The 24187-nt window shown below is 31.4% G+C and overlaps 1 protein-coding gene across 5 annotated transcripts in view; it reads left to right on the top strand.

Annotated features, from left to right (window-relative positions):
• Positions 1 to 4142: 4142 nt before the first annotated feature.
• The window catches only part of LOC107842348 (putative anthocyanidin reductase), an 87613-nt gene continuing 67568 nt past the window's right edge, over positions 4143 to 24187 (top strand). For 2 of the 5 annotated variants that reach the window (XM_016686134.2, XM_016686133.2), the window contains exon 1: positions 4143 to 4494. In XM_016686134.2, coding sequence (XP_016541620.1) covers positions 4377 to 4494 — 118 coding nt within the window. In that variant the 5' untranslated portion in view covers positions 4143 to 4376. The remainder of the gene's footprint in view (positions 4495 to 24187) is intronic. The other 3 variants (XM_016686136.2, XM_016686135.2, XM_016686137.2) reach the window with 3 other exon arrangements.

The raw sequence follows: 24187 nt of genomic DNA, 5'->3' as shown, positions 1-24187 counted from the left end.
TCTCCAGAGAGCTATCTTAGGGTCCCCTATATTCCCCCTTGTGTTGGGAAATTACTCTTCCAAGTTTTTGAGATTTGACCAACTTGGGCAAATTTACCCACGATTGCATATTGCAAAAATTCAAACTTATTCATCTTTACCACCTCGGCTTTAGTCCATTCAACAACGAGCACCCCTTTATCTGACGAGAATGTTTTCAATGAAATTGGTTCAATATGATCAGGCACTTGTAAATTTCGATTCCAAACCTTAGAGTTGAAACTTTGCCATAATCTAAGGTTTCGATAAAGAATCGGTTGGAGTATTGGTGTTAAACAATAAAGAAGAAGTTTCAACTAATGGAGGGAATTAAGAGAGAGTTAGAAGCTTGACCAATCATTGTTGGTGGTTGTCCCAAGGTCAGGCAGCCATTATGACTTAATCAAGCTTAGGGATAGCATGAGAGAGAAGAGAGAGTTTTAGAAACCGTTAAGAGCTGGGAGAGAGGTACACTAAAGGTAAAACATGAAAAAAAAAATTATATGGTGAAAATGACAAACAAAAATATATTTTTAAAATAACAGATATGTAAAAGTGAACAATAGAATAATAGGATGAGACAATAAAGAAGAGAAATCATGAATATAGTTGGAATAATTTTTTTTTAAAAAAAAACTCTAAAACATGGGAAAAATCGAGTGAGGGTTGGTGGGGGAACAAAGATAGTGGATTTGGTAGCAAATGACACTGTCACGTAATGCTAACCATTAACTCAGGAATCTTAGTCCTCTCAATTCTTCTTGGTTTTTATGTTTGGCTTTATTCTCCACATGCATGGCATTCATGAATATATTACATTAATGAAGTTGTTAATTTCATGAACAAATATTTAATACTTCTTTCGTTCTTAAAGAAATAAGTACATGTTTCGAGTTTGACATACTCCTTTATAAAAAAAAAAAAAAAATTATCTCATATTAATTAAAAATATTTTATTTTATGCGGTATTTAAAAAAAATATAAATAAAAGGTAATTTTACTAATTCACTCTTCTAAAAAGATTTTAAAATTTTTAAAAATAAGTGTGAACACTTTCAAAAAGAATTAATTACAAATATAATATGAAAAAAATTTAATTAATGCTTTCTTGATTTAGTAAGCTGGTCCACTAATATTGGGTAATTATTTTTAGTAAGATGACCAATTAATATGATATGGAAGGAGTACTAACCTGAGATTTTGAATTAAAAGTGAAAAATAAGTTTGTCAATTAAGTGGGATCCTTCAAGTTTTAAATATTAGATAGAAGTAACAAAAAAAAATTTAGTTTTTTTTTTAATATTTTCACTCCAACAATTATAAAAGTGGTCTCAACAACTATAGATGTTATCCAACAGCTATCAAAGTTGTTCGATAACTGTACAAAATTGTTTGACAATAGTGTGAAGTTATTGAACAATTTTTATAATTGTTGGGACAACTAATGCAGTTGTCGAACAACTGTCTCCAGTTGTTGATGGACTTTACCTTTTTAACTTAATAATATTGTAGGACTCACTTATCACTTTTATTTAATGGAATACTTGAGAGATACTCTCAACTCATGTTTCTCTACTCTTAACTTCTAAAAAATAAAATATACTCCCTCCATTTGATTTTACTTGCGCACATTTCATTTTATATGATGATTAAGGAATCATAAATTGAATGATGAATTTTACTATTTTACCCTTTATATATATTAATGATACTCATTAGACACAGGAATGGACATTGAAATTATCATTGTTTAAATTTAATGTATACTTTTAATTGTGGGGGTGAAATAAAAAAATAATATATTCTATCATGATTTAGTAAGTAATCAGCCAATATGATACATTTATTTTTAGTAAAATGATCAACTAAAATGGAACAAATGAAGTAACCTATATAAAGTTTATAGATCTTTTCGAATTGACATTGATTACTTTTAAAATGAAGAATTAAACATTAATGGTACATGAAATATTAGAAAAATTACCATAATATTATTGAAAATTTAACCATGCACTTATTTATGAACAAAATCAAAAGGCAAAATATGCACTTAATAAGAAATGGATAGGTACTTCATATATTTATTTCAATTTATTCTCTTCGTTTATTTTTACTTCATCGAGTCTTAAATACTTGTCATTCCTACTAAAATTAAATATTTCATAATCCTTGTTATTTCAAAAATTTAAGACATAATTAAATACTCCCTCTGTCTCAAATTACCCGTCTCAAATTTTCTAATTTGATTTCCCATTTTACTTGTCTGTTTTCAATAATCAAGAAGAGACAAAAAAAAATTCATGTTTTACTCTTTGCATTAATTAATTTTTCTTCAAATTAAAATGTAAACATGATTTAATAGGGGTACTATGGTAAACTAGGCATGTTATTAATTATTTTTCTTAATCAATGTGTCATCTCAATTTTGGACGGATAATTTGGGACGGTGGGAGTACTAGTTATCTCTTTTTACCCTTAAGTAGGGCTGCGCAAAAATATAACCGACCGATAAATCGAACCGATAAAAATATTATTGGGTTATTGGTATTGGGTTATTGGGTTAACAGTTTTTTATTGATTTTATAAAAAAAAATATTGGGCAAACGAATCGATTTTGGTTTTAGGTTATTAGGTTATCAGTCAAACCGGTAACCCAATAAAGATACACTATATCATTGTTTTATTCCTATTTATGTTATATATATAAATATCTCTCTATATCTATCTATCTATATATAGAGAGAGATATTTGTATGTATATATATTATATGCACTACTTATTCACAATTGTGATTCACAAAGTATTAACCTATTCAGGGCAACAAAGGCACAATATAAAGCTCGGTTATTATCGTATTATAAAGTTTGAAGCATTTATAGCTTCCAACAATTTGGATTTAATTTTTTTTCTAACTAGTATTTAGTTCAAGTTTGAAGATTCTTGTAAACTAAAATGCATTGCTTAGGATTTTGACAGTAACTAAGATTTTATTTTTTAATATTAGTTGTTACTAATCCTATTTTATAAGTATTTTCTTATTGGTTAAACTGAAAACCGAACCGTTAAGGACCAAAAACCAATAAATCGAAATCGATAAGAAAATATCTTATTGATTGGTTATTGGTTTTACATATTTAAAAATTAAAAATCGATAAATCGAACCAATAACACATAAAAATCGAACTGAACCAGCCGATGCACACCCCTACCCTTAAGAGTAATAATTATTTTTGAATAAACACTGATTAATTTGGCATAGAAAATGTTGATTTAGTCTTCCAATCTCTTTATTTATGATTCTTTAAAACTTTCATTAGTACACTTTGCATTTATTAAAGAAATAGCATACTTTCACTAATTAAAAAAAGGTGATTAATGAAATTAAATACGGACATAATGGTAAAAATACATAGCTTCTTAAATTAGTGATGTTTACTTTCAAGAATAATTACTCTTAGGTTAAAACGGAAAGAGTGATATTTCTTTATTTTTTTATTTTTTTGAAATGATAAATATTGGGAAATATTCATTTAAGGTATCAAAGTTTTTAGGATCCGAGGAAGTACTCTGTCCAATATTACTTGTTCATGTTATTAGAAATAAATGTTCAATATTTTTTGTCTAGTTTGAAATATTAATGAATAATTTATTTATTTTTATTTATTTTATTTTATTATTAAATATTATTTATCACATAATATAATTTTTAAAATATTAAATTTATTATACCTAATGAATGATATAGTAAAATTATTACTATTATTTATTACTTCCTTCTTTTCATAATAAGTTAATTGTTGGATATATTTTAGCACACATGTTAAGGAAAAAAAGAAAAAAATAAATTTATCATGTTTTATTATTTTTATCCTTTTCAAATTTCATAATCTTAATAGTGATACATCACTTTCAATGCACATTTAATCGAGAGTAAATTAGGAAAAAAATTTCAATATCTACCTTAAATTTTCAATCATTTACTTATTTTGAATATTAAAAAATACTTTAATAATTTAGTTATTATAAAACGGAAGAAATAGTTTTTATTAAGTGTGTCAAGTTGAAAAAATAAAATTGTTACACGAGGGAGTAATACTTTTGATTTGATAAAATATGAATGGGGAGAGAGAAATGGTGAAGTAATGGGGCTTTCCAAGAATGGCCAAACAAAATATTGTTGTTTATCTCCTGAATAAATATAAAAGTCATATAAAGACGATCAAGGAGGAAGCACTACTTACAAAAGTTATCGCCACATATATTTATTTTTGCCACCCATACTTAAGTGCTAGTAGTAAACTATTCCTCTCTTCAAATCAAGCTAAGAGTGCTTTGTTTCATACTGCAAAGAGAAAACATGGAGGAGAAGTTGAAGAGTTATTGTGTAACAGGAGGGACAGGCTACATAGGGTCATGGCTGATTAAATCTCTCCTGCAAATGGGTTACAAGGTTCATGCTGCTGTGCGCCATCCTGGTACTTACTCATCCCCCCCACCTCACCCCAACCCCCGAATCTTCCCCCACCCACCCGCCCTCACCCCAATCCCCGATCCCCCCTCACCCCCACCCCACACACAAGGCAACATAATTACATCACTACGAATAGTTCACTGGACTCCCACAAACCCCCCCCACCCACCCACCCACCCACCCATCCCCCACACATACACACAAGGCAACATAATTACTTCACTACTGGTTTACTGGTCTCTGGTGTCATCTCATCTGAAGCTATCACTTACTCAGATAATCAAATGCATTTGAATTGAAAGTTGGTAACTAAGTGATAAAATAACTCTACTAAAAAGGAGTTAATTTCACGTATCGTGATCACTAAACTATGAACCTCTTTAGATTCATCGATTTTAGGTATTTTTAATTATTTTATAGTGTTTGGGTAAGATTAAAAAAAAAAAAAAGAGAGATGTTTCTAAGCACTTCTTTTGTATAAATCAATATCACAAAAATAAACTAAAAGTCATATACAGTAAGTCCATCTACAGAGAATCTATATCAACTATAAAAGTGAACTCTCAAATTAACCTAGTTCTCGTCACATTAAAGTAACTTGCTTTTATTCACTATAAGAATAAAATAACTACATTTAGTTACTATACCAGTAAAGTTAAAAAATTATTTTTATTGAAATGTTTGATCATCTTATTTAAAAGTTATATAATTATTTTCAGAACAAGTCTGCTCACCTTTTTTTTCATCAGCAAGTATATAAAAATTCTTTTTAATCATGGATGGTTGCCTACTTTGTTATCATGATAGAAGGATGGGAGCATCTAATCTAAACATTGAAATATTACTTTCTTCTTTGGTTTTTATTTATCATTTTTTAACATGACGCATCAAATAAGAAAATAATGATTGGTTAGTAATTTTATCATATTATTTATATTAATTTATGTTTAGTAATAAATACTGAAATATAATTTGAAGAATAAATAATTAATGCTAGGGATAAAACATGAGAATTTCTTTTTGTCTTTTTTTTATTAGTAAAAAATGACAAGTAAAAAATATAAATCAAATTAGACAAATGATGACAAGTAAATTCAAACAGAGGGAGTATTATTATAATTTGTAAACTTCAATTTATTATAGTGCGATCCTAAATAAATGTTTCTTTGGTTTGGCACATTCTTTAGTAGACTATTCACTCTTAAAAAATTAACGATAATTTTATCAAATTATTTCTAATTAAATTTTATCTCTTTCTAAGTTGATATTGATTACTATATTTGAACTCAAGAACATATCAGGAAGATTATTATCAAAATATTCTTGAAAATTTAAACAAAAACTTATTTAGAATCAAAATTACAATCCAAAAGAAGCATGTATTAAGAAAAAGAAATAGAGGGAGTAATAATAATGTGGGACTTTAGTGATGTACTAGATAAATTCACAAACCTCGCAAGGGTTATACTTGTTTTTTTAAAAAAAGTGATATAGTGGATAAATTAGCAAACAAAATGTAGATTAGGAAGATCTGATCATACAACTTGTGACATATATTAGGAAGATCTGATCTTACAACTTGTGGCTTTTCTGGAGCTCCATGACAATATACTTTAGTACCCTCGCCGAAATGGAATTTTCTGCAATAAAAGTTGCTTGACGGAATATTGTGCACGGGATGTTCGTGGGAGCTGTGAATTCTCTCGTATGTACCGTACGAAGGTAGTGTTGGGTTGTGAAATATGAATGGAAAATGGAGGGAAAAAGTAAGATGTATCTTCATTTTATAAAAGGAATGTTCTCCTATATTGATGGGAGAAAGGAAAAATCTTGTGTTTAAGTATAGAAGCACTCATTCATGTGGATAGAAAGGCAAGAAGAAATCTCGCACCGTCGTCATTGTCGTTCACTTGACTCAGATTTGGATTTAGACTTGGATTTAAATTTGACAAATGATTGAGAGATTATCTTTTTGGACAAAATTCATTTGAAACTTGATATTTGATGATGCTTTAATTCAAAAATCCGATATAAGAATATTCTCCATTTGCGAACGCACACGAGCATGTGCAGACGCATGTCACAATGCACCTCAAAGGGACGTGACTCTTTGAGGCACTGTTTGAAAAGCGAAAACATAACTTGTGGGCACAGGTCACCATCTGCGGATGCAGATAGGCTCCGCAGATAAGGCGTAACATCCTATTTTTTGACAAACAACAACCTGCGGCCGCATATGGGACACCTTTGAGCTCAAGTAGGATCCATAGGTCGGCGACGGTCCGAAATAGTATTTTTTTTCAAGAACCATTATTTCTTTTTTGAAGCACCACCTTTTGACTATAAATACCTGGGTTTTTTTCCTCAGTTAAAGGATCAAAATTTAAAGTAAAAAACATCTTCTTCTTCATAAAAACTCAAGTATAATTTACTAATCGTTGAGTTTGTTCGAAGTTCAACAAATTTGAAGTACCACTGTTTGCTGAAGTGAATCATTTTATCCAGGGAAGATATTTTTCATTATTCTTGGGTACTTGAGGAAAATAAATTCTTTAAGGATACACGTGAATTCGGTTGACTTAATTCTTTGTATGTTCATCTTTTTTCTAAACGTTGATTTTACTATTTTTCAGAAAATAGTTTGAACTTCTTTGAGTTGTTCTTGAACTTGGTGTTAAAGTTCATTGTTGTAAATACAGATTTTGTACCCAGAAAACAACAATCTTAAGAAATTTATTAATTTGTATTTGGTTTTGTAGATTAAAGTCTTTTGGCTTTCTACTCTATTTGAACCTAATAGTGATTTAAAGAATATAAAATCTTTATCATTAAACTAGAAATAAGTTGTTTAAAGTTTAAAACTCTGTTGTTATTATTTGTGATACTAAAATGTTTGTCTCTTTATGACAGCAAAATGATTATAGAAAATCAAGTCAATAATGAAATGTCGAATGTTGTAGTAACAAACATTGCTACTTCAAGTCATTTGAATACTTCTCCTATCATGATATCGGCAAAAAAATTAGAAAACTTTTCTAGTGTCGATTTCAAACATTGACATCAGAAGATATTCTTTTATTTGACTACTTTGAATCTTCAAAATTTCATCACGAAAAGTGTTCCTGAATTATTGGTAGAAACCCCAAAAAAAGAACGCTTCATAGTAACAGAAGCTTGGAAGCACTAAGACTTTTTGTGTAAGAATTACATTCTGAGTGGCCTACAAGATGGTACAATATGTACAATAATATGAAAACCTCTAAGGAACTCTGAGATGCTCTAAAAATGAAGTATAAAACAGAGGATGTCGTAATGTAAAAGCTTATTCTTGCAAGATTTCTAAACTTTAAGATGGTAGACAGTAACGTTATAGTTACCCAAGTCCAAGAGTTGCAAGTCATAATCCATAATCTCCTTGCCGAAGGTATAGACATAGATAATATCTTTATTGAACACATTAAGTTTGTTCTTGATATTTACATAACCTTTGATGTATGTTTGGTCGTGAACGATGATTTTCAAGTAGCTGTAATAATTGAGAATTTATCTTCTTTGTGGAAAAACTTCAAAAACTCCTTAAAGCATACGCATAAGGAGATGTCTGTTGAAAATCTCATTGTGAGATTAAGGATTAAAGAGGACAACAAGGCAGGAAAAAATAGGTCTCGTGGTAATTCTGCAATAAGTGGAGTACGTATTGTGGAAAACAATCTCACTAAATCTTAAAAGAGAGAATACATCAGGACAACACAGAAATCTTCTTAAGAAAAAATTCAAATATAGTTGCTTTAATTGTGACAAAGATAGCCACAGGTCTGCAGATTATCATGCCCCATAGAAGGGAAAGAAAAAGCATTAAGCAAACATGATTGAATCTATAGATAACATGAACGATCTGTGTGATATGCTTTTAAAGTGGAGTTTAGTTAGAAACTCTAGAGAGTGGTGGATTGATTTAGATTCCACCCGCCACATGTGCCAACAAGTTACTATTTGCATCATATGCTCCAACTCAAGCTGATGAGAAGATATTCATGATAAACTCCACTACGACAAAGATTGAAGAAACATGCAAGATTGCTTGAAGATGACATCGAACTAGGTGGTGCTACTAAATGTCCTTCATGTTTCAGAGTTGTGAAAGAACTTAGTTTCTACTTCACTTCTGACTAAAGATGGATTCAAATATGCATTTATTTCTGACAAAGTTGTAATAAACAGGTAAATTATATGTAGGTAAAGGTTATCTCAATGAAGACCTTTTTAAGATCAATGTCATGATAATTGATATGAATAAAAGTTTTGGTTTTTCTTACTTACTTGAGTCAAATGATCTATAACATGAATGTTTAAGGCATGCCAATTATAAAATCTTACAAAAACTGATTAATTTAAAAATTATTCTTAACTGTGAGTGCAGTAAATCAAAGTATCGAACGTGTGTTGAATCTAAGGATGCTAAGCATCCATATAAGTCTTTTGAAAGGAATTTTAATATCTTAGACTTAATTCACACAGACATTTGTGATATGAAGTCAACACCATCTCATGGTGGGAAAAAGTATTTCATAACTTTTATTGATGATTGCATGAGATATTGTCATGTTTATTTGTTAAATAGTAAGGATGAAGTAACACAAACATTTAGACAATATAAAACTAAAGTTGAAAATCAGTTGGATAAAAAGATTAAAATGATGGAAAGTGATAGGGGTTGCGAGTATGAATCTCTGTGGAGATATATTTGAATATAGAATTGTCCATTAAAATACTGCCCCATATTCACTTCAATCAAATGAAATTGCAGAAATAAAAAAGTGAATGTTGAAGGAAATAATGAATTTCTTACTTATAAGTTTAGATTTACCACAAATTTTTTGTAGGGGGGAGGGGGGAACTATTGTTAAAACAAATTAATACTCAATAGAGTGCCCCATAGTAAGCATAATTCATTTCATATGAGAAATGAAAAGGAAGGAATCCAACTTAAAAATATTTCAAAGTGTGAGAGTATCTAGCCGAAGTCTAAGTTCCTATACCCAAAAGGGTAAAAATAGGACCAAAGACTGTGCACTATGTTTTCATCGAATATGCTATAAATAATAAAGCATGTCAATTTTTTATTCATAAATTCAAACATCTGGATATCATGATAATATGGTAATTTAATCAGATAATGTTGAGTTCTTTAAATACATAACGAGACAATAGTTGTCTAGTAAAAGTTCTCCTAGGAATGAGCCAAGGGAGAATGTACTTAATGAAGAGAATTCAAGGCATAGTATGCGACAAAAAATGCTGACTTCCTTTGGATCAGATTTTGTAACATTTCTTATTGAAAATGAACCTCAAGCATTCAAGAAAGTGATGTCTTCTGCGAACTTATACTTTTGTAAAATGGTTGTTAATAATGAGATTGATTCAATCATGATCAACCATACTTGGGTGTTCGTTGATCTTCCTCCAGGAAATAAACTTTGGTTCTAAATGAATCTTCAAAAGAAAAATGAAAGTTGATGATACTATTGACAAATATAAGATAAGTCTTGTTATGAAAAACTTTAAAATAAAACAAGGCCTTGATTATTTTGACATACACTTATCAGTAACAAAGATAATGTTCATTTGAATATTGGTTGCATTAGAGGCGGTATATGGTCTTGAAATTCATCAAATGAATGTGAAAATAACTTTCTTAAATGAAGAATTGGGGAAAGAAATTTATATGGAACAACCAGGGGATTTTGTGGTTCCTGGTAAAGAAAGGAAAGTGTGCAAACTTGTTAAGTCACCTTATGGACTAAAACAAGTACCCAAACAATGCATGCAAAATTGAGCAAACCATGTTGGCAAACAGATTCAAGATAAAGGAACGTGATAAACATGTTTACATTAAAGACACTTCAAATCACATAATTATTGTTTGTTTGTATGTGAATGACATGTTGATCATAAGTAGAGACATTTTTTACGTAAATGCTGCTAAACCAATGCTTGAGAGCAAGTTTGATATGAAAAGCCTTGGAGTTACTGATATGATCTTAGGAATAAGAATTCATAAAATTCCACAAGAGTTGGCATTCGTACAGTCTCATTACATTGAAAAGGCACTAGACAAGTTTAAGTATTTGAACTTCAATATTTCCAAGACTCCATTAGACGTGAGCTTAGAACTTCAAAAGAATGAAGATGATAGTGACTCACAATCAAAGTATACAAGAGTGTTGGAAAGTTTGGTGTATATCATGAATTGTACACAATTAGATATAACATGTGCTATTAGTAAATTGAGTCGGTACACGAGTAATCTCAATCAAACGCATTGGATGGCGACAAAAAGAGTTTTGAGGTATCTAAAATATACTCAATAATATATGTTTTACATTATGACAAATATCCTATGATAATTTAAGGATATAGTGATGCTAATTGGATCACCGAATTGAATGAAGTAAAATTCATGAGTGGATATTTGTTTACTTTAGGCGGAGAATCGGTCTATTGAAAATCATCCAAACAGACATGTATTGTCTGCTCTACAATGAAATATGAATTTATTGCATTAGATAAAGAATGTGAAAAGGTTGAATGTCTCTGAAATTTCTTGACATATATTTTTAATTGGCTCAAACCTTTGGCACTAGTATACGTACACTGTGATAGTCAAGCTATGATAGATAGGACAGGGAGTATGATGTATAACATCAAATCTCGTCGTATAAGACAAAGGCATTATATCGTTAGAGAACTACTCTCTAGTGAAATTATCATGATTGACTATATGAAATCAAAGGATAATGTATGGGATCCACTTACAACAGGCCTGTTTAGAGAGAGAGTTAAGAGATTATTGAAGAAAATGGATTTGCGGTCTAGGGCAAGTTACTACGAGAGTAAATCTATATAGTGGTTTGGAGACCCCAAGAGCTAGACTCAACGAGATCAAACAAAGATGTGATTAACGATTCAACATTATCTATTAACTCGACCCATTCTCATGATGAAAACAATGTTCAAGAAATAAGGATAAGTCTTATGATTGAAGTTTTTTTATGGTTTTATGCTTGGTGGGTTTGACCAAATAGTTTGATCTATAGGATTAAATGTTTAGGAATCACCTGGGAGTGAGGTGAAATCCACTTCAAAAAGAATGATAGTAAAAGCCTATTCTCTACCGAGCTCTCATAAAATTAGAAAGTGTCCATGGCTGAAACGAACAAAATCGTGAGAACAATAAATAGTAAAAAATTATTTGTGTGACTTGTGTTGTCTAGGTGTACATTAAAGTTCGATGGTTCAAATATATCACATCTATCGATTAACTGAGTGCATCCGATGCAGTTCACTACAAAAAGTTCAAAGAAAGACCTACTTATACAGATTCAATTAGTCATTGTTTGTAGATCACACACTTGTCTGTATATTTTTATGAGATAGTCATTCCCCATTCATATGGAATATTGTTGGGTTCTAATTTAAATATGAATGAAAAATGAAGAAGAGAAAATGGAGGAAAAGTAAAAGGTATGTTCACTTTATAAAAGAAATGTTCTCCTACATTTGTGGGAGAAAGGAAAAATCTTATGCTTAAGTATAGAAACAATCCTTCATGTGCATATTGAGTCAAGAAGGAAGAAAGTCTCGCATTGTCATCGTCGTTGCTTGCTTGGATCGGCTTCAAATTTACATTTGGATTTGAAAAGTGATCGATCGAGAGATTATCTTTTTGGAAAAATTTATTTGAAACTTGAGAGTTAATAATGTTTTAATCCAAAACCGATACGAAATATTCTCCATTTACAGACGAACACAAGCATGTGCAGATCCATGTCATAACGCACCTCGAAGGAACGTGGCCTTCGAGGCACTGTTTGAAAAACAAAGAGGTGACATACGGGTGAAGGTCACCATCTACGGATACAAATGGGATCCATAGGCGAGGCATGGCATTTTATTTTTTTTTAAAAAAAACAACTTGCGGTCGTATATGGGTCACTTGTAGGTATGGTTTGTAGGTCGGTGACGGACCAAAATAGTGCGCCTTTTTAAGAACTGTTGTTTCTTTTCTGAAGTACCATCTTTTAACTATAAATACCTAAATTTTTTCTTAGTTAAAGACACAAAAGCTTAAAGTAAAAAACATTTTTTTCTTCATAAAAACTCAAGTATGATTTATTAATCATTGCGTGTGTTCGAAGTTCAGCAAGTTTGAGGTACCACTATCTGCTGAAGTTAATCTTTTTATTCTGGGAGGATATATTCCATTAACCTCGAAAACTTGAGGGGAATAAATTCCTCAAGCACACACCATGAATTCGGTGGACTTGATTCTTTCTGTCTTCATCTTTTTTCTAAACATTGGTTTTACTATTTCTCATAAAATAGTTTGAACTCCTTTGAGTTGTGCTTGAACTTGGTGGTGAAGTTCATTGTTGTAAACACAAATTTTGTATTCGAAAAACAACAGGTTGTTCTAGTTCTAATCAAAAGAGAAAAGATAGATCTAGTTAAATATGTGGTAGTCATATACCTCGACTTCACCTAAAGATCAAGAAGCATTGGTCAAGCTTCTTTTTTTTTTTTTGGATAATTGTAATATTTTATTAATATATATCATTTTACACCAACAATAAGATGATTTCGTATAACTCTATCCAACAAAATTAGGATATATGAGAAGAAATCACCTAGTATTTTATCCTTTTGGAGTTTGAACTTCAGACCTCATGGTCTGAACCCACTTCATTGTCATGCTTTTGGATTTCCTAAATATAATTTTAAGGGAAAAAGCATAAATACCCGCTTGAACTTGTCGCCACAACTTACTTTAGCGCTTTAACTTTATAGATAATTATTTACCCTCATAAACAACTTCAATGTGAATTAAATACCACCCTAAAGATATAATACCACTCTCACAATGGAGAGTGCATTATATGCGCCTACATGTCAGCGCCATGTTAATGCCATATCGGAGCCACGCAAGCCACCCAAAAAAAAATTAAAATAATTATATATATATATATATATATATATATATATAGAGAGAGAGAGAGAGAGAGAGAGAGAGAGAGAGAGACAGAGAGAGACAGAGAGAGAGATTAAAAAAAGTTCTCTTTTTCAGCTCCCTCCCCCTCATCCGTGTGCTGTCTTCGTCACCCCATATCCCCTGCAACTGCCATCCCCCCACCCCTTTCCCCCTCACTTGCAACTGTCATATATAAATAAAAGAAAAAATTCTCTCAACTCATTTTCTTTTTTCTTCGAACCAAATCATAGAAACCCAATTTCCATATCAAGTAAATCTCTAAAGAACTAGTATAACAATCAATTTAAAGACACCCCAATAATCAAATTTCACAAAGTTGAAGAAAACTCCACTATAAATACAGTACAAAAAATAATTTCGAGATTCAATTTTTAGCACAAATTCAACAATATAAACTGAATACCCAATACTAAAATCACATCAAAAAGTCAATCAGCAACAAAAAAACAAAGATGAATTGGTTATACATTTTTGATTGTACATTTCTTTGAAAAAAAATGTGTTAAAAACAATAACTTTTTCACATATATTTTTTGCTTGAAGAAACTGATGAAGTGAAGGAGAAAGGGCATTGGGGTGGGGTCGGGGTGAAGGGGTGTAAGAAGAAATACCAGGGGTGAGGGGTGAGAGGTGAGGGGGTGGGCGGGTACAAAGAAGAAGATGGGTGGGATAGGGATTTTTTCTTATCTTTTTTCTTTAGTGTGTATATATTTACTACTAATAATAAAGGGCAATAAGCATGCATGCCATTGATATGCCTGTTTCAGCTGCTTCAATCGTAATTTTACTATATCATTCCTAGTTAATTAGTATAAGTCATTTAAGTATTAAAAAATTAATAATATTTGATAAAAAAAAAGATAAAATAAACATAAAATAGTAAATTAACTCTTGATGTTGGGTGCTACCTCCTTCAGCTGCTTTAATCGTAATTTTATTATATCATCTCTAATTAATTATTATAAGTCATCTAAGAATTAAAAAAATTAATAATATTTCATATAAAAAGATAAATTGAACACAAAATGATAAATTAACTTTTGATGTTTTAAATTAACTTGATGTCTTACATCAGACCCATTAAAATTTTTTTTTACGAGTGTTTTTTATAGTAATTTTGTTATAGCACTTCCAATTAGTTGTTATAAGTCATTTAAGACATGTCTTATTCGTTGTTTCAATATTGACTTTATTATATCACCTCTAATTAATTATTATGGTCATCTAAGCATTAAAAATAATTAATATTTCATAAAAAGGATAAAATACACAAAAAATGATATGTCAACATAAAATATTTGATTAACTACCAAAATTATATTAGTTCCACAGAAATTACGATGGAACAGAGGAAGACATAGAGTAACATATATTATTTAAAAATAGGAAGACACATAAATTGGGACGGAGAAAGTATTAATATCTTATTGAAAAATTATGTTAAAAGCATTATAAATCACATAATTAATAACTTAAAAAATATAAAGATATAAAATATTCGATTGACTCTCGAAATTGTATATGCGTCATTTAAATTGATATAGAAGAAAAAGTATCATAAATCACAATTATTAAAAAAATTTATTATTTTAATGATTGATTATCTAAATTATATTTGTGTCACATAAATTGAGATAAAAAACAAAGTGGGGTCATCTCCCTTTTTAAATTTAATACACGTTTTTTTTCTTTTTTTTTTCTTTAAATTCACGTCAACATTGGGGTTTATATTAATTCACTTTAAAGTTGTTGTTAGGGGGGTAAATAAATATGTGTTAATATATATATATATATATATATACACACACACACTAATGTATTTAATGTTAAAATTCTCAGAGGTTAACACGCTAAATTTAAATTCCTAAATTTTGAAATATTCACATCTGATATTTACACCAAATCATACTAATTCAATATGGTATGAAGACATGAATTAAGATGATAATGGAGGAAATGAGATCTCTTGCCTCTTACAAAATACAAAATGAATAGAAGAAAATGATCTTTTTCTGATTTCATATATATAAAATTGAACGTCTCTTATATTTAGACAGTGAAGATCTCTTGTCAAAATTTTATAAAATTAAAAAAATACTAATAATAAAGGACTTGAAAACAAGTTCTCCCGTGTAAAGGTGTATTAGTTAATTGGGATTTAGTGGTTGAAGTGCATATAAAAGACATGTTTCGTACATGCTTGGATCAATGCAAACACCAAAAGCAGGTAACTTTTGTAGACCTAGCTTCAGGAGTTCTTAAAATTTTCCATTTCCCTTGCCTCACTTCTCAAATTCTGAAAAGTTATAGTCTTAAGGTGTAAAGTGCTTTCCACCGGATATTAATTCTGTCGAGTGAACACTGAACTAGTGAACTGGCTTACGTGTAAATACTAGCGGAAATGGTCAGATCTACTTATTCAAAAATTGACTAAATAAAACCTTCATCATATTTTTGAGTTAAATTTATCTTTTTTGTCATACTTTAGGGTTAAATTTATCCTTCTATTTTAAAAAATTGGCCAAATACACTCTTTGCCATACTTTGAGATCAAATTTATCCTTGATGTAGTACTTTCGGGTCAATTTTACCTGCGTTATTAAGAAACTTTTCACATGTATTCATTTTTCAATAGAAAAGCTCAAATCAACGTTAAATATTTCTTTTTTTTTTTTTTAATAAAACAATCTCTAATCTATCTCGCCTGACACGACTCTAGTCACAAAAAAGACACAAACAAATATATCCCCCTCAATTTGTTGATCTAATTTTTTCAACGAGATTAAACCATTGAATATTTATCAGTGCATAGCTCATAATAATTAGATCTGCATCAGTGCAAACACACACGAAAAAAAAATCTTTCCTCAGTTCATGAATCTATATTAGTGCAAACACAAACAAATATAATCCTCCCTCAGTTCATGGACCTGCATCAGTGTGGAGCTCATAAAAATTGACACTCGTTATCAAATACAACAGATTATACCCACTGGATATTTCTCTTGATGATTCAGTTAAGATGTCTCCGTATGTGTCAATCACGAAATCTCTTTATTCTTATATTTTTATATACGACTTGGATCTATATAAATTTTTCGTCATTTTATTTGCTCATAAAACTTTCACTGATTTTAGAATCTAGATACACATATAATTGTATATCAAATTTTGAAATATAAATATAACTGAAATAGAAATAAAGTTTGAAATAAATATTTTCTCTAGTTCCAGGCTTTTGTGTTATCCTATTTCATTTTACTTTTTATTCATTAGTAAACAACCTACTAACGTTGCATGTTAAAAGAGATGTATATTTGTCCACTAGGAAAATTCGACCAATAGAACTAAGAGAGTATATTTATTCGTGTATTTTTTATGGGTCAGGCCAGATGATTAATTAGGGTGTTTTATTTTTCAAATGAGTCGTTTAACGTTGTTTTTGGGCTTTATGTTAAAGGAAGAGTACATGTGAAAAGTTTCTTAACAACGAGGGTAAATTTAGCCCCAAAGTATGGCATCGAGGAAAAATTTTACCCTAAAGTATGACAAAGAGTATATTTAGCCAATTTTTCAAATTAAAGGAATAAATTTGGCCCCAAAGTACGACAAGAAGATAAATTTGACCCTAAATTGAAGAGTATATTTAGTCAATTTTTCAAATTAGAGGGATAAATTTGGCCCCAAAGTACGACAACAAGATAAATTTGACCCCAAATTGTAACGAAGGGGTCAAAATTTTCTTTTTATTATATATAATAGATATTGAATCTTTTTGACTTTTTCATGTGTTTATTTTTTATATTTTAGATTTCTTTAGGGTCTATTTGGAAAGTCACCTGGCAATTGAAATTGACGTAATTACTAGGGTAGTAATTACCAGCCTAGTAATTACACCGACCTGTTTGTTTGCCACAATGTAATTACAGTGTAATTAAAATTGTACTATTTGATTGCACAAGTGTAATCATGGTTATATTAAGTTTTAAATAAAGTTAATTATAAAAAAAATAATAAGTTCTAATATTTGATAAATAAGGGTTCTATAAAGAATATTAAATTAGGTATTTAAGATTAGAAAATATATTAATTAAAAAACATATGTTCAACTAATATTAAAAAAATAACCAACATATATTTTTCAAATTAGTATATGCTAATTAAATTAATAATAAAAATTAAAAGTACATGATTTTTAAGAGTATCATGAAATGCATGTTTGACAAAAAGATTAACATCATGGATATAATGTCATAAAATTATTAAATTATTTGACAAGAAAATAATCTATCAATTCTAACTACTAAGGCAATGTGAAATATCAAGTCATTATTATCAAAAGAATAAATTAAAAAAAATATAACATAAGTTCAAAATTCAACAAAAATAATTAACATAAAACTTTTATGTCAAATTTCAACCTAACATACATATATATAATTTAAAAGAAAAGAAAACCCTAAGTGTATAATTTTATTCAACAATGAAATTGACTTTAATTTGAAACTTAGGATACTAACACAATTATGCTAAATAAAAAATAATAATAAATAATATGGACAATTGCATGAAATCACAAGAAGTAAAAGGTTGAGAATTGAGAAGTAAGAAAATGAAATATAAATAATGTAATATAAAAAATTATTTTTTAAAAATATTACAATAATAAAACTCCTCCTGCTTTGTCAAAGCAACCCGATCCATTTAATAGGCCGTCAGGGAACCGCCTGATAAGTTTCTCGCACATAATTTTTTCTGAAGCCCGAGCCCACCCCCGATCCGTGGGCTAATAACCACCAAAAGTCATAACAAATTTGCAATTCCTTCTATTTCGCCTGTTTGACTTGAAAAACAGTGAAACAACCTGATCCATTTAATAGGCCGTGGGGGGACCGCCCGAAGTTTTGTCGAGATTTTTTTGAAGTCCGGGTCCACCCATGATTTGTGGGCTCACACCCACTGAAAGTTGTAAAAAATCTAAAATAAAAATAATTTAAATAATAGGAATAAAAAATAAATTAAAATAAAAATAAAAATTAACCAGCTTGTTATTGCACCATGTTATTACCAGCAATGCACAACTCCCGTTTGGAATTGGACAGTGTAATTACCCTTGCCAATTACACTCAATCACTTGTTGATTAAGTAACTACCTGACCAACCAAACATGGAAAACAATGTAATTACACCAAATCCAAATACCAGGGTAACTTTCCAAACAGGTCCTTATTGAAAAAACTTGACTATATCATCACCTCGGAGAATGCTAATCACAAATCGTATTCAAATATCTTCAACCTTAGCCTCAAGTAGCATCCTCAACAAGACCGTGTCTCCATTGAACCTTAGCTACAGGAATATTTCTAAGGCTAAAATAAACATTTGCTCCTTAACAAAGGTCTTCTCATTAAACTCAACTGAATTCTAACAAAGCACATGAGGCTCATCTGGAATATAATATTGACGCATAGACACATGAAAAACTTGATAAACACTTGTAAAGTCTAGAGGTAAGGCCAACTCAAAGCGACCTCTCCAACTATTCGAAGAATCTTAAATAGTCTAATAAACCTGGGCTAAGCTTATCCCTCTTCTCAAGACTAATCACGTGATTCATGAGAGACACGCGAAGGAACATTCGATCATCATCTCAAATTTCAAGGCACGAAGCCTATAGTTTGCATAACTCTTTTGCCTACTTTGGGCTTCCCGGAGCCTTTCCTGAATCACCCAAACTCTATCCAAAACTAGCAAAGAAGGTTGATACCACGGAGTCTAACCTCTGAAGTCTCAAACCAACAAATAGGAGATTGACAACACCTACCATACAATGCCTCAAAAGGGGCCATATCAATACTCAACTGGTAGCTATTATTATAAGCAAACTCCACCAAAGCCAAATGTTTCTCCTACTGACCTCTAAAATCCATAACACATGTGTGTTGCATATCCTCCAATATCTGAATAGTCTTCTCCGGTTGACAATCAGTATGGGGTAAAAAGTTATGCTAAGGTCAACCCGAGCACCCAACTTCTTCTGAATGGTCTACTAGAAGGTAGAAGTCAACCCGAGCACCCAACTTCTTCTGAATGGTCTACTAGAAGGTAGAAGTGAACACTGAGCCTCTATCTAAGTAATAGACATGAAAACTCTATGAAGATGAACTATATGACAAACATAGGTACAGAATGATTTATCAGTACTGGATGAGACTTAAATAGAGATGAAATTTGGTCAATCTATGATGACCTAAATACTGTCAGAACCACGAGAAGTGTGAGGAAACCCGATCACAAAGTTCATAGTGTTCTGATCCCGCTTCCACTCAGGAATGAGTAATCTCTGTATCAAACCACCTAGTCTCTGATGGTCGATCTTCACTTGTTGACAACACTAGAAATAGGCTACAATATCTGCCATATATCTCTTCATACCACCCCACCAGTAAAGTTGCTTTAAATTACGATACATATTTATCACACTTTGATGGATAGGATATCTAGAGCAATGAGCTTCCTCTAAAATTAATCTCACCTAATCTCCGATTCTCGATACACAAACTTAGCCACCAATCCTCAATACATAAATAGAATTAAAAAAGGCTTCCTTAGCCTCAATATTCAACACCTTATCCTAAATCACCCTCAAACTATCATCATCAAACAGATGAGCTCGAATTTGATCCATCAAGAAAGATTTAGCATAAAAAAAGGCTAAAACATACCTCGGTGTCATTAACCATAAGAAGTATATCATCATGACATAGTATGCATATCCAAACTCAAACTGGTAAATATAATTAATAGCAGGACTTGAATCAGTAAATAATCAATAGTCGGAATCGAATATGATAAAAATAATCAATAGCAGAACTCGAATCGGTAAATATAATCAATAGTTGAACTTGAATCAGTAAATAATCAATAGTGTCATAGTCATCCTCCAGAATCGAACTGGATATATATAATCAACAACATAACCATTTTTCGGACTCAAATTAGGTATATATATATATATATATATATATATATATATATATATATGTATTTATAATTAACATCATAAGTAGTATAATCAACATTCATAAATGATAGCATAATCACTAGGCATCAACCCTCACATTAACCAACATAACCATCAAGTATCAAGATTTTCCCATATTTTCTCAATACATATTTCCAATAGTCTAATAAGCATAAAAGATTTACCAAAAGCTAACATGTGTTGTAGCCTAAAGTGGGTTAAGAGTCCACTCCTAATCCTAAAGTTTTATTTTAGGCAAATTCTACCCGAACTAGGCTTAAGGTATCTAAATTCACTTTTAGATATTAAACAAGCCACAATTAGTCCTAAGGTAGAGATCCTTTCAAAACATATTAACTAAGTCTAACGGAAACTAAGGCAACCTTCATTAGTGTAAGCAACTAAGGCTAAATTCACCCTAAGCATGAGTGTCTAAAGCATTTTTATCTAACTTGAATTATCTAAAGCATTCTCATGCTAAACATGAGAAGTGAATTCCAATTCATCTAAGGCATAACGAAACAAGCTAAGTGTTTCAACTCTATGGTTTTAAATTAGCCTAAACGGTCCAACTAAATCAAGTCTTGCATTTCATCAATCCAACACCTAAAACTCATCCCAAATCTAACATAATATCATCAAAATACTATGAGATATCTCAAACAAACTAGGGGTAAACCTACCTCGATGCCGAAGAAAACTTACGAACTGCTAAATCACCGGTTTTCCCTTTCGAGAAGCCTCTTCAAGATTCCAAGCTATCAAAAACACATTCTACTCATCAATACGGGAACAATGATACCCATATTACACTATTATACTTCGGGTACCAAAATTATAAAAAAATATGTGGGTTCCACTTACGAAAATTGCATAAGAAATTATTTCCCTAAAAAATGAGTGAAAACCAAGTTAAATTGGGGCTAAAATCAAGCCCTATTAGTTTTGGGGTTTTAAGCAATTAATCAAGAAATTTCACCAAGAAAAGGGTGAATTTTACCTCAAATCAAAAGATAATCGTGAATTAAATATTTATCAAACTCCCAAGTCACCCACCAATCTCAATTTTAAGCTATCACACTATTTAAGGTTATGCTCTAAATAAAAGAGTGAGAAATGGTTGAATTCACAACATTTGGGGTTTGTTTATACCTATGCCAGGCACTCGGGTCCTGCTATCATAGACCCAGACCTACGATCGTTGCTTCTTGAGGCTGCAAGTACGAGTTGCAATCGTATGCTTGCTCCAAAATTGCACTATATCCTCCTGCCAAGGGTACCACTATCACAACCCTTGACTTGCGATTGCAGCTACACCAGATAACAGTTAAAAATTTTTAAGTTTTCATCAAGCCCTTGGGATTCATTCAAAATTCCGTATATGCAAAGAAACTACGTGATCATACCAGATTTGATGTTTCAAATACAATGGCGCACTCAAAATTTTCATCCGAGGTTATTTCAACTAAATGTGGGTCCCATACCCATATTTTATTTTCTTAAATTTTTAATCAATAGGTCGAAATGAGCTCAGGTGCCTCGGGACCTAAACAAAAGGACTACCTATCCTTAAATCAATATTTCAGAGCTACTGGTGCAGTCAGAATTTGCATACAAGATCGTTTTATTGAAGTTTTTGCCCGATAGCCATTTGGAACAAACGAAGACTTCAAAACAGGAAATTGACTCTAAAAACCAAATGAATTGCCCGATAATAGAACTATCAGTTTTAGCAAGTCATAAATGACTTGAGGAATTTATAAAGAAGCTCTAACGGTGAAAATAATTGGAAATATAGAAAATAATTGAAAATAATTGTAATGACCTAAAGGTTCATTACAATATCCACTACTAATAGAACTTTCATCTGTGAAAGTTAAGGATTAGGATGTACCTGAAGTCTCGAACAAGTGAGGATACTGGGTCCATATGTCACTCTCGAACTACCAAGTGGCCTTCTCTACTGTGTGGTTTCTCCACTGAACCTTAACTACAGGAATCTCCCTAGTGCGTAAACGTCTGACATCACTAGCCCAAATGAGCACCGCATCCTCTACAAAGGTCGAACACTCATCATACTGGACTGAGTCCCATGTAAGCATATAAGACGGATCAAGAATATATCACCGCAACATAAAGACATGGAGAACTGGAAGGACAACAATAAAATTTGGAGTTAGAGCTAACTCATAAGCCACCTCACCAGTGGCGCGAAGAATTTCAATAGGTCCTATATACCTAGGACTGAACTTGACCTTCCTTCCGAACCCCATCATACCCTTCATGGGTGGTACATAGAGGAATACATGATCAACAACTCCAAATCTCAAGGCACAAAGCCTACAGTCTGCATAGGCCTTCTACCTACTTTGAGCCACTCTCAACCTATCCTGAATTACCCTGACTCTATCCAATGACTCCTAAAGCAAATCAATACCACGGGGTCTAACCTCGAAAATCTCAAACCATCCAATCAGAGAACGACATCTCCTACTATATAAAACCTTAAAAGGCACCATCTTAATACTTAAATGACAGCTGTTATTATAAGCAAACTCTGCCAAGCCTAAGTGCTTCTCCCTTTGGCCTCCGAAATCCATAACACAGGCTCGGAGCATATCTTCAAGTACCTAAATAGTCTTCTCGAACTGACCATTTTTTTGTCAATGAAAAGCTGTACTGGGATCTACCTAAATACCCAACTCCTCCTAAAACGCTCTCTAAAATCTCAAAGTAAACTAAAACCATTATCCAAAATAATAAAAATGGGCACACCATGTAAATAGACTATCTCTCAAATAATATATAGGCTAATATCACATCACTAAATAATATCGACTAGGAATGAAATGTGCTAATTTGGTTAAATAATCTACAATGACCAAATACTATTCGAACCACGGGAAGTACGATGCGAACCAATAGCAAAATCCATGGTAAGACAGTTCCATTTCCATTTGGGAATAGGCAACCTTTAAGTCAATCCACCTGGTTGTGGATGCCCGGTCTTTACCTGCTGACAATATAGGCAATGAGTTACAAAGTCTCCCACACCTGTCTTCACACCAATCCACCAATAATGCTGTCTCAAATATCTATTCATCTTGGTTGTTCCAGGATGAATGGAATATCTAGAGTTGTAAGCCTCATGCAAAATCAACTGAATCAGGTCATCGATCCTCCGAACATATTATTTGGGCATCAAATCTCAAAACACCCTCAAAATCTATGGTCTTCCTTTCGAACTCACCACTTAACACCTAGTCATGAAAGAAACGAATCTTACTATCCTCAAACTGACCATCTCTAATCTACTCAAATAGTGAGGACCTTGCCACTACACAAGCCAAAATTCTCCTAGGATCTAAAATATCAAGGCAAACCATTATGTTGTCTAAGGACTGAATGTCCCATGCCAACGACCTCTAAAAAATAAAATACAAGCCAAGCTACCCATATTTATTGCCTTCCAACTCAAGACATCAGCTACCATATTTGCCTTACTCGGATAATACAAGATCAAAATATCATAATTCTTCAACAACTCCATCTATCTATATTGTCTAGGATTAAGCTCCCTTTGGGTCATACGATGTTGAAGATTGCGATAATCGGTGAAAATCT

This window comes from Capsicum annuum, chromosome 9 (genome assembly GCF_002878395.1).
Source record: "Capsicum annuum cultivar UCD-10X-F1 chromosome 9, UCD10Xv1.1, whole genome shotgun sequence".
Taxonomy (NCBI): Eukaryota; Viridiplantae; Streptophyta; class Magnoliopsida; order Solanales; family Solanaceae; genus Capsicum; species Capsicum annuum.
Note: the sequence above shows the minus strand (reverse complement) of the source record. Positions and strands in the feature narration are given on the sequence as shown.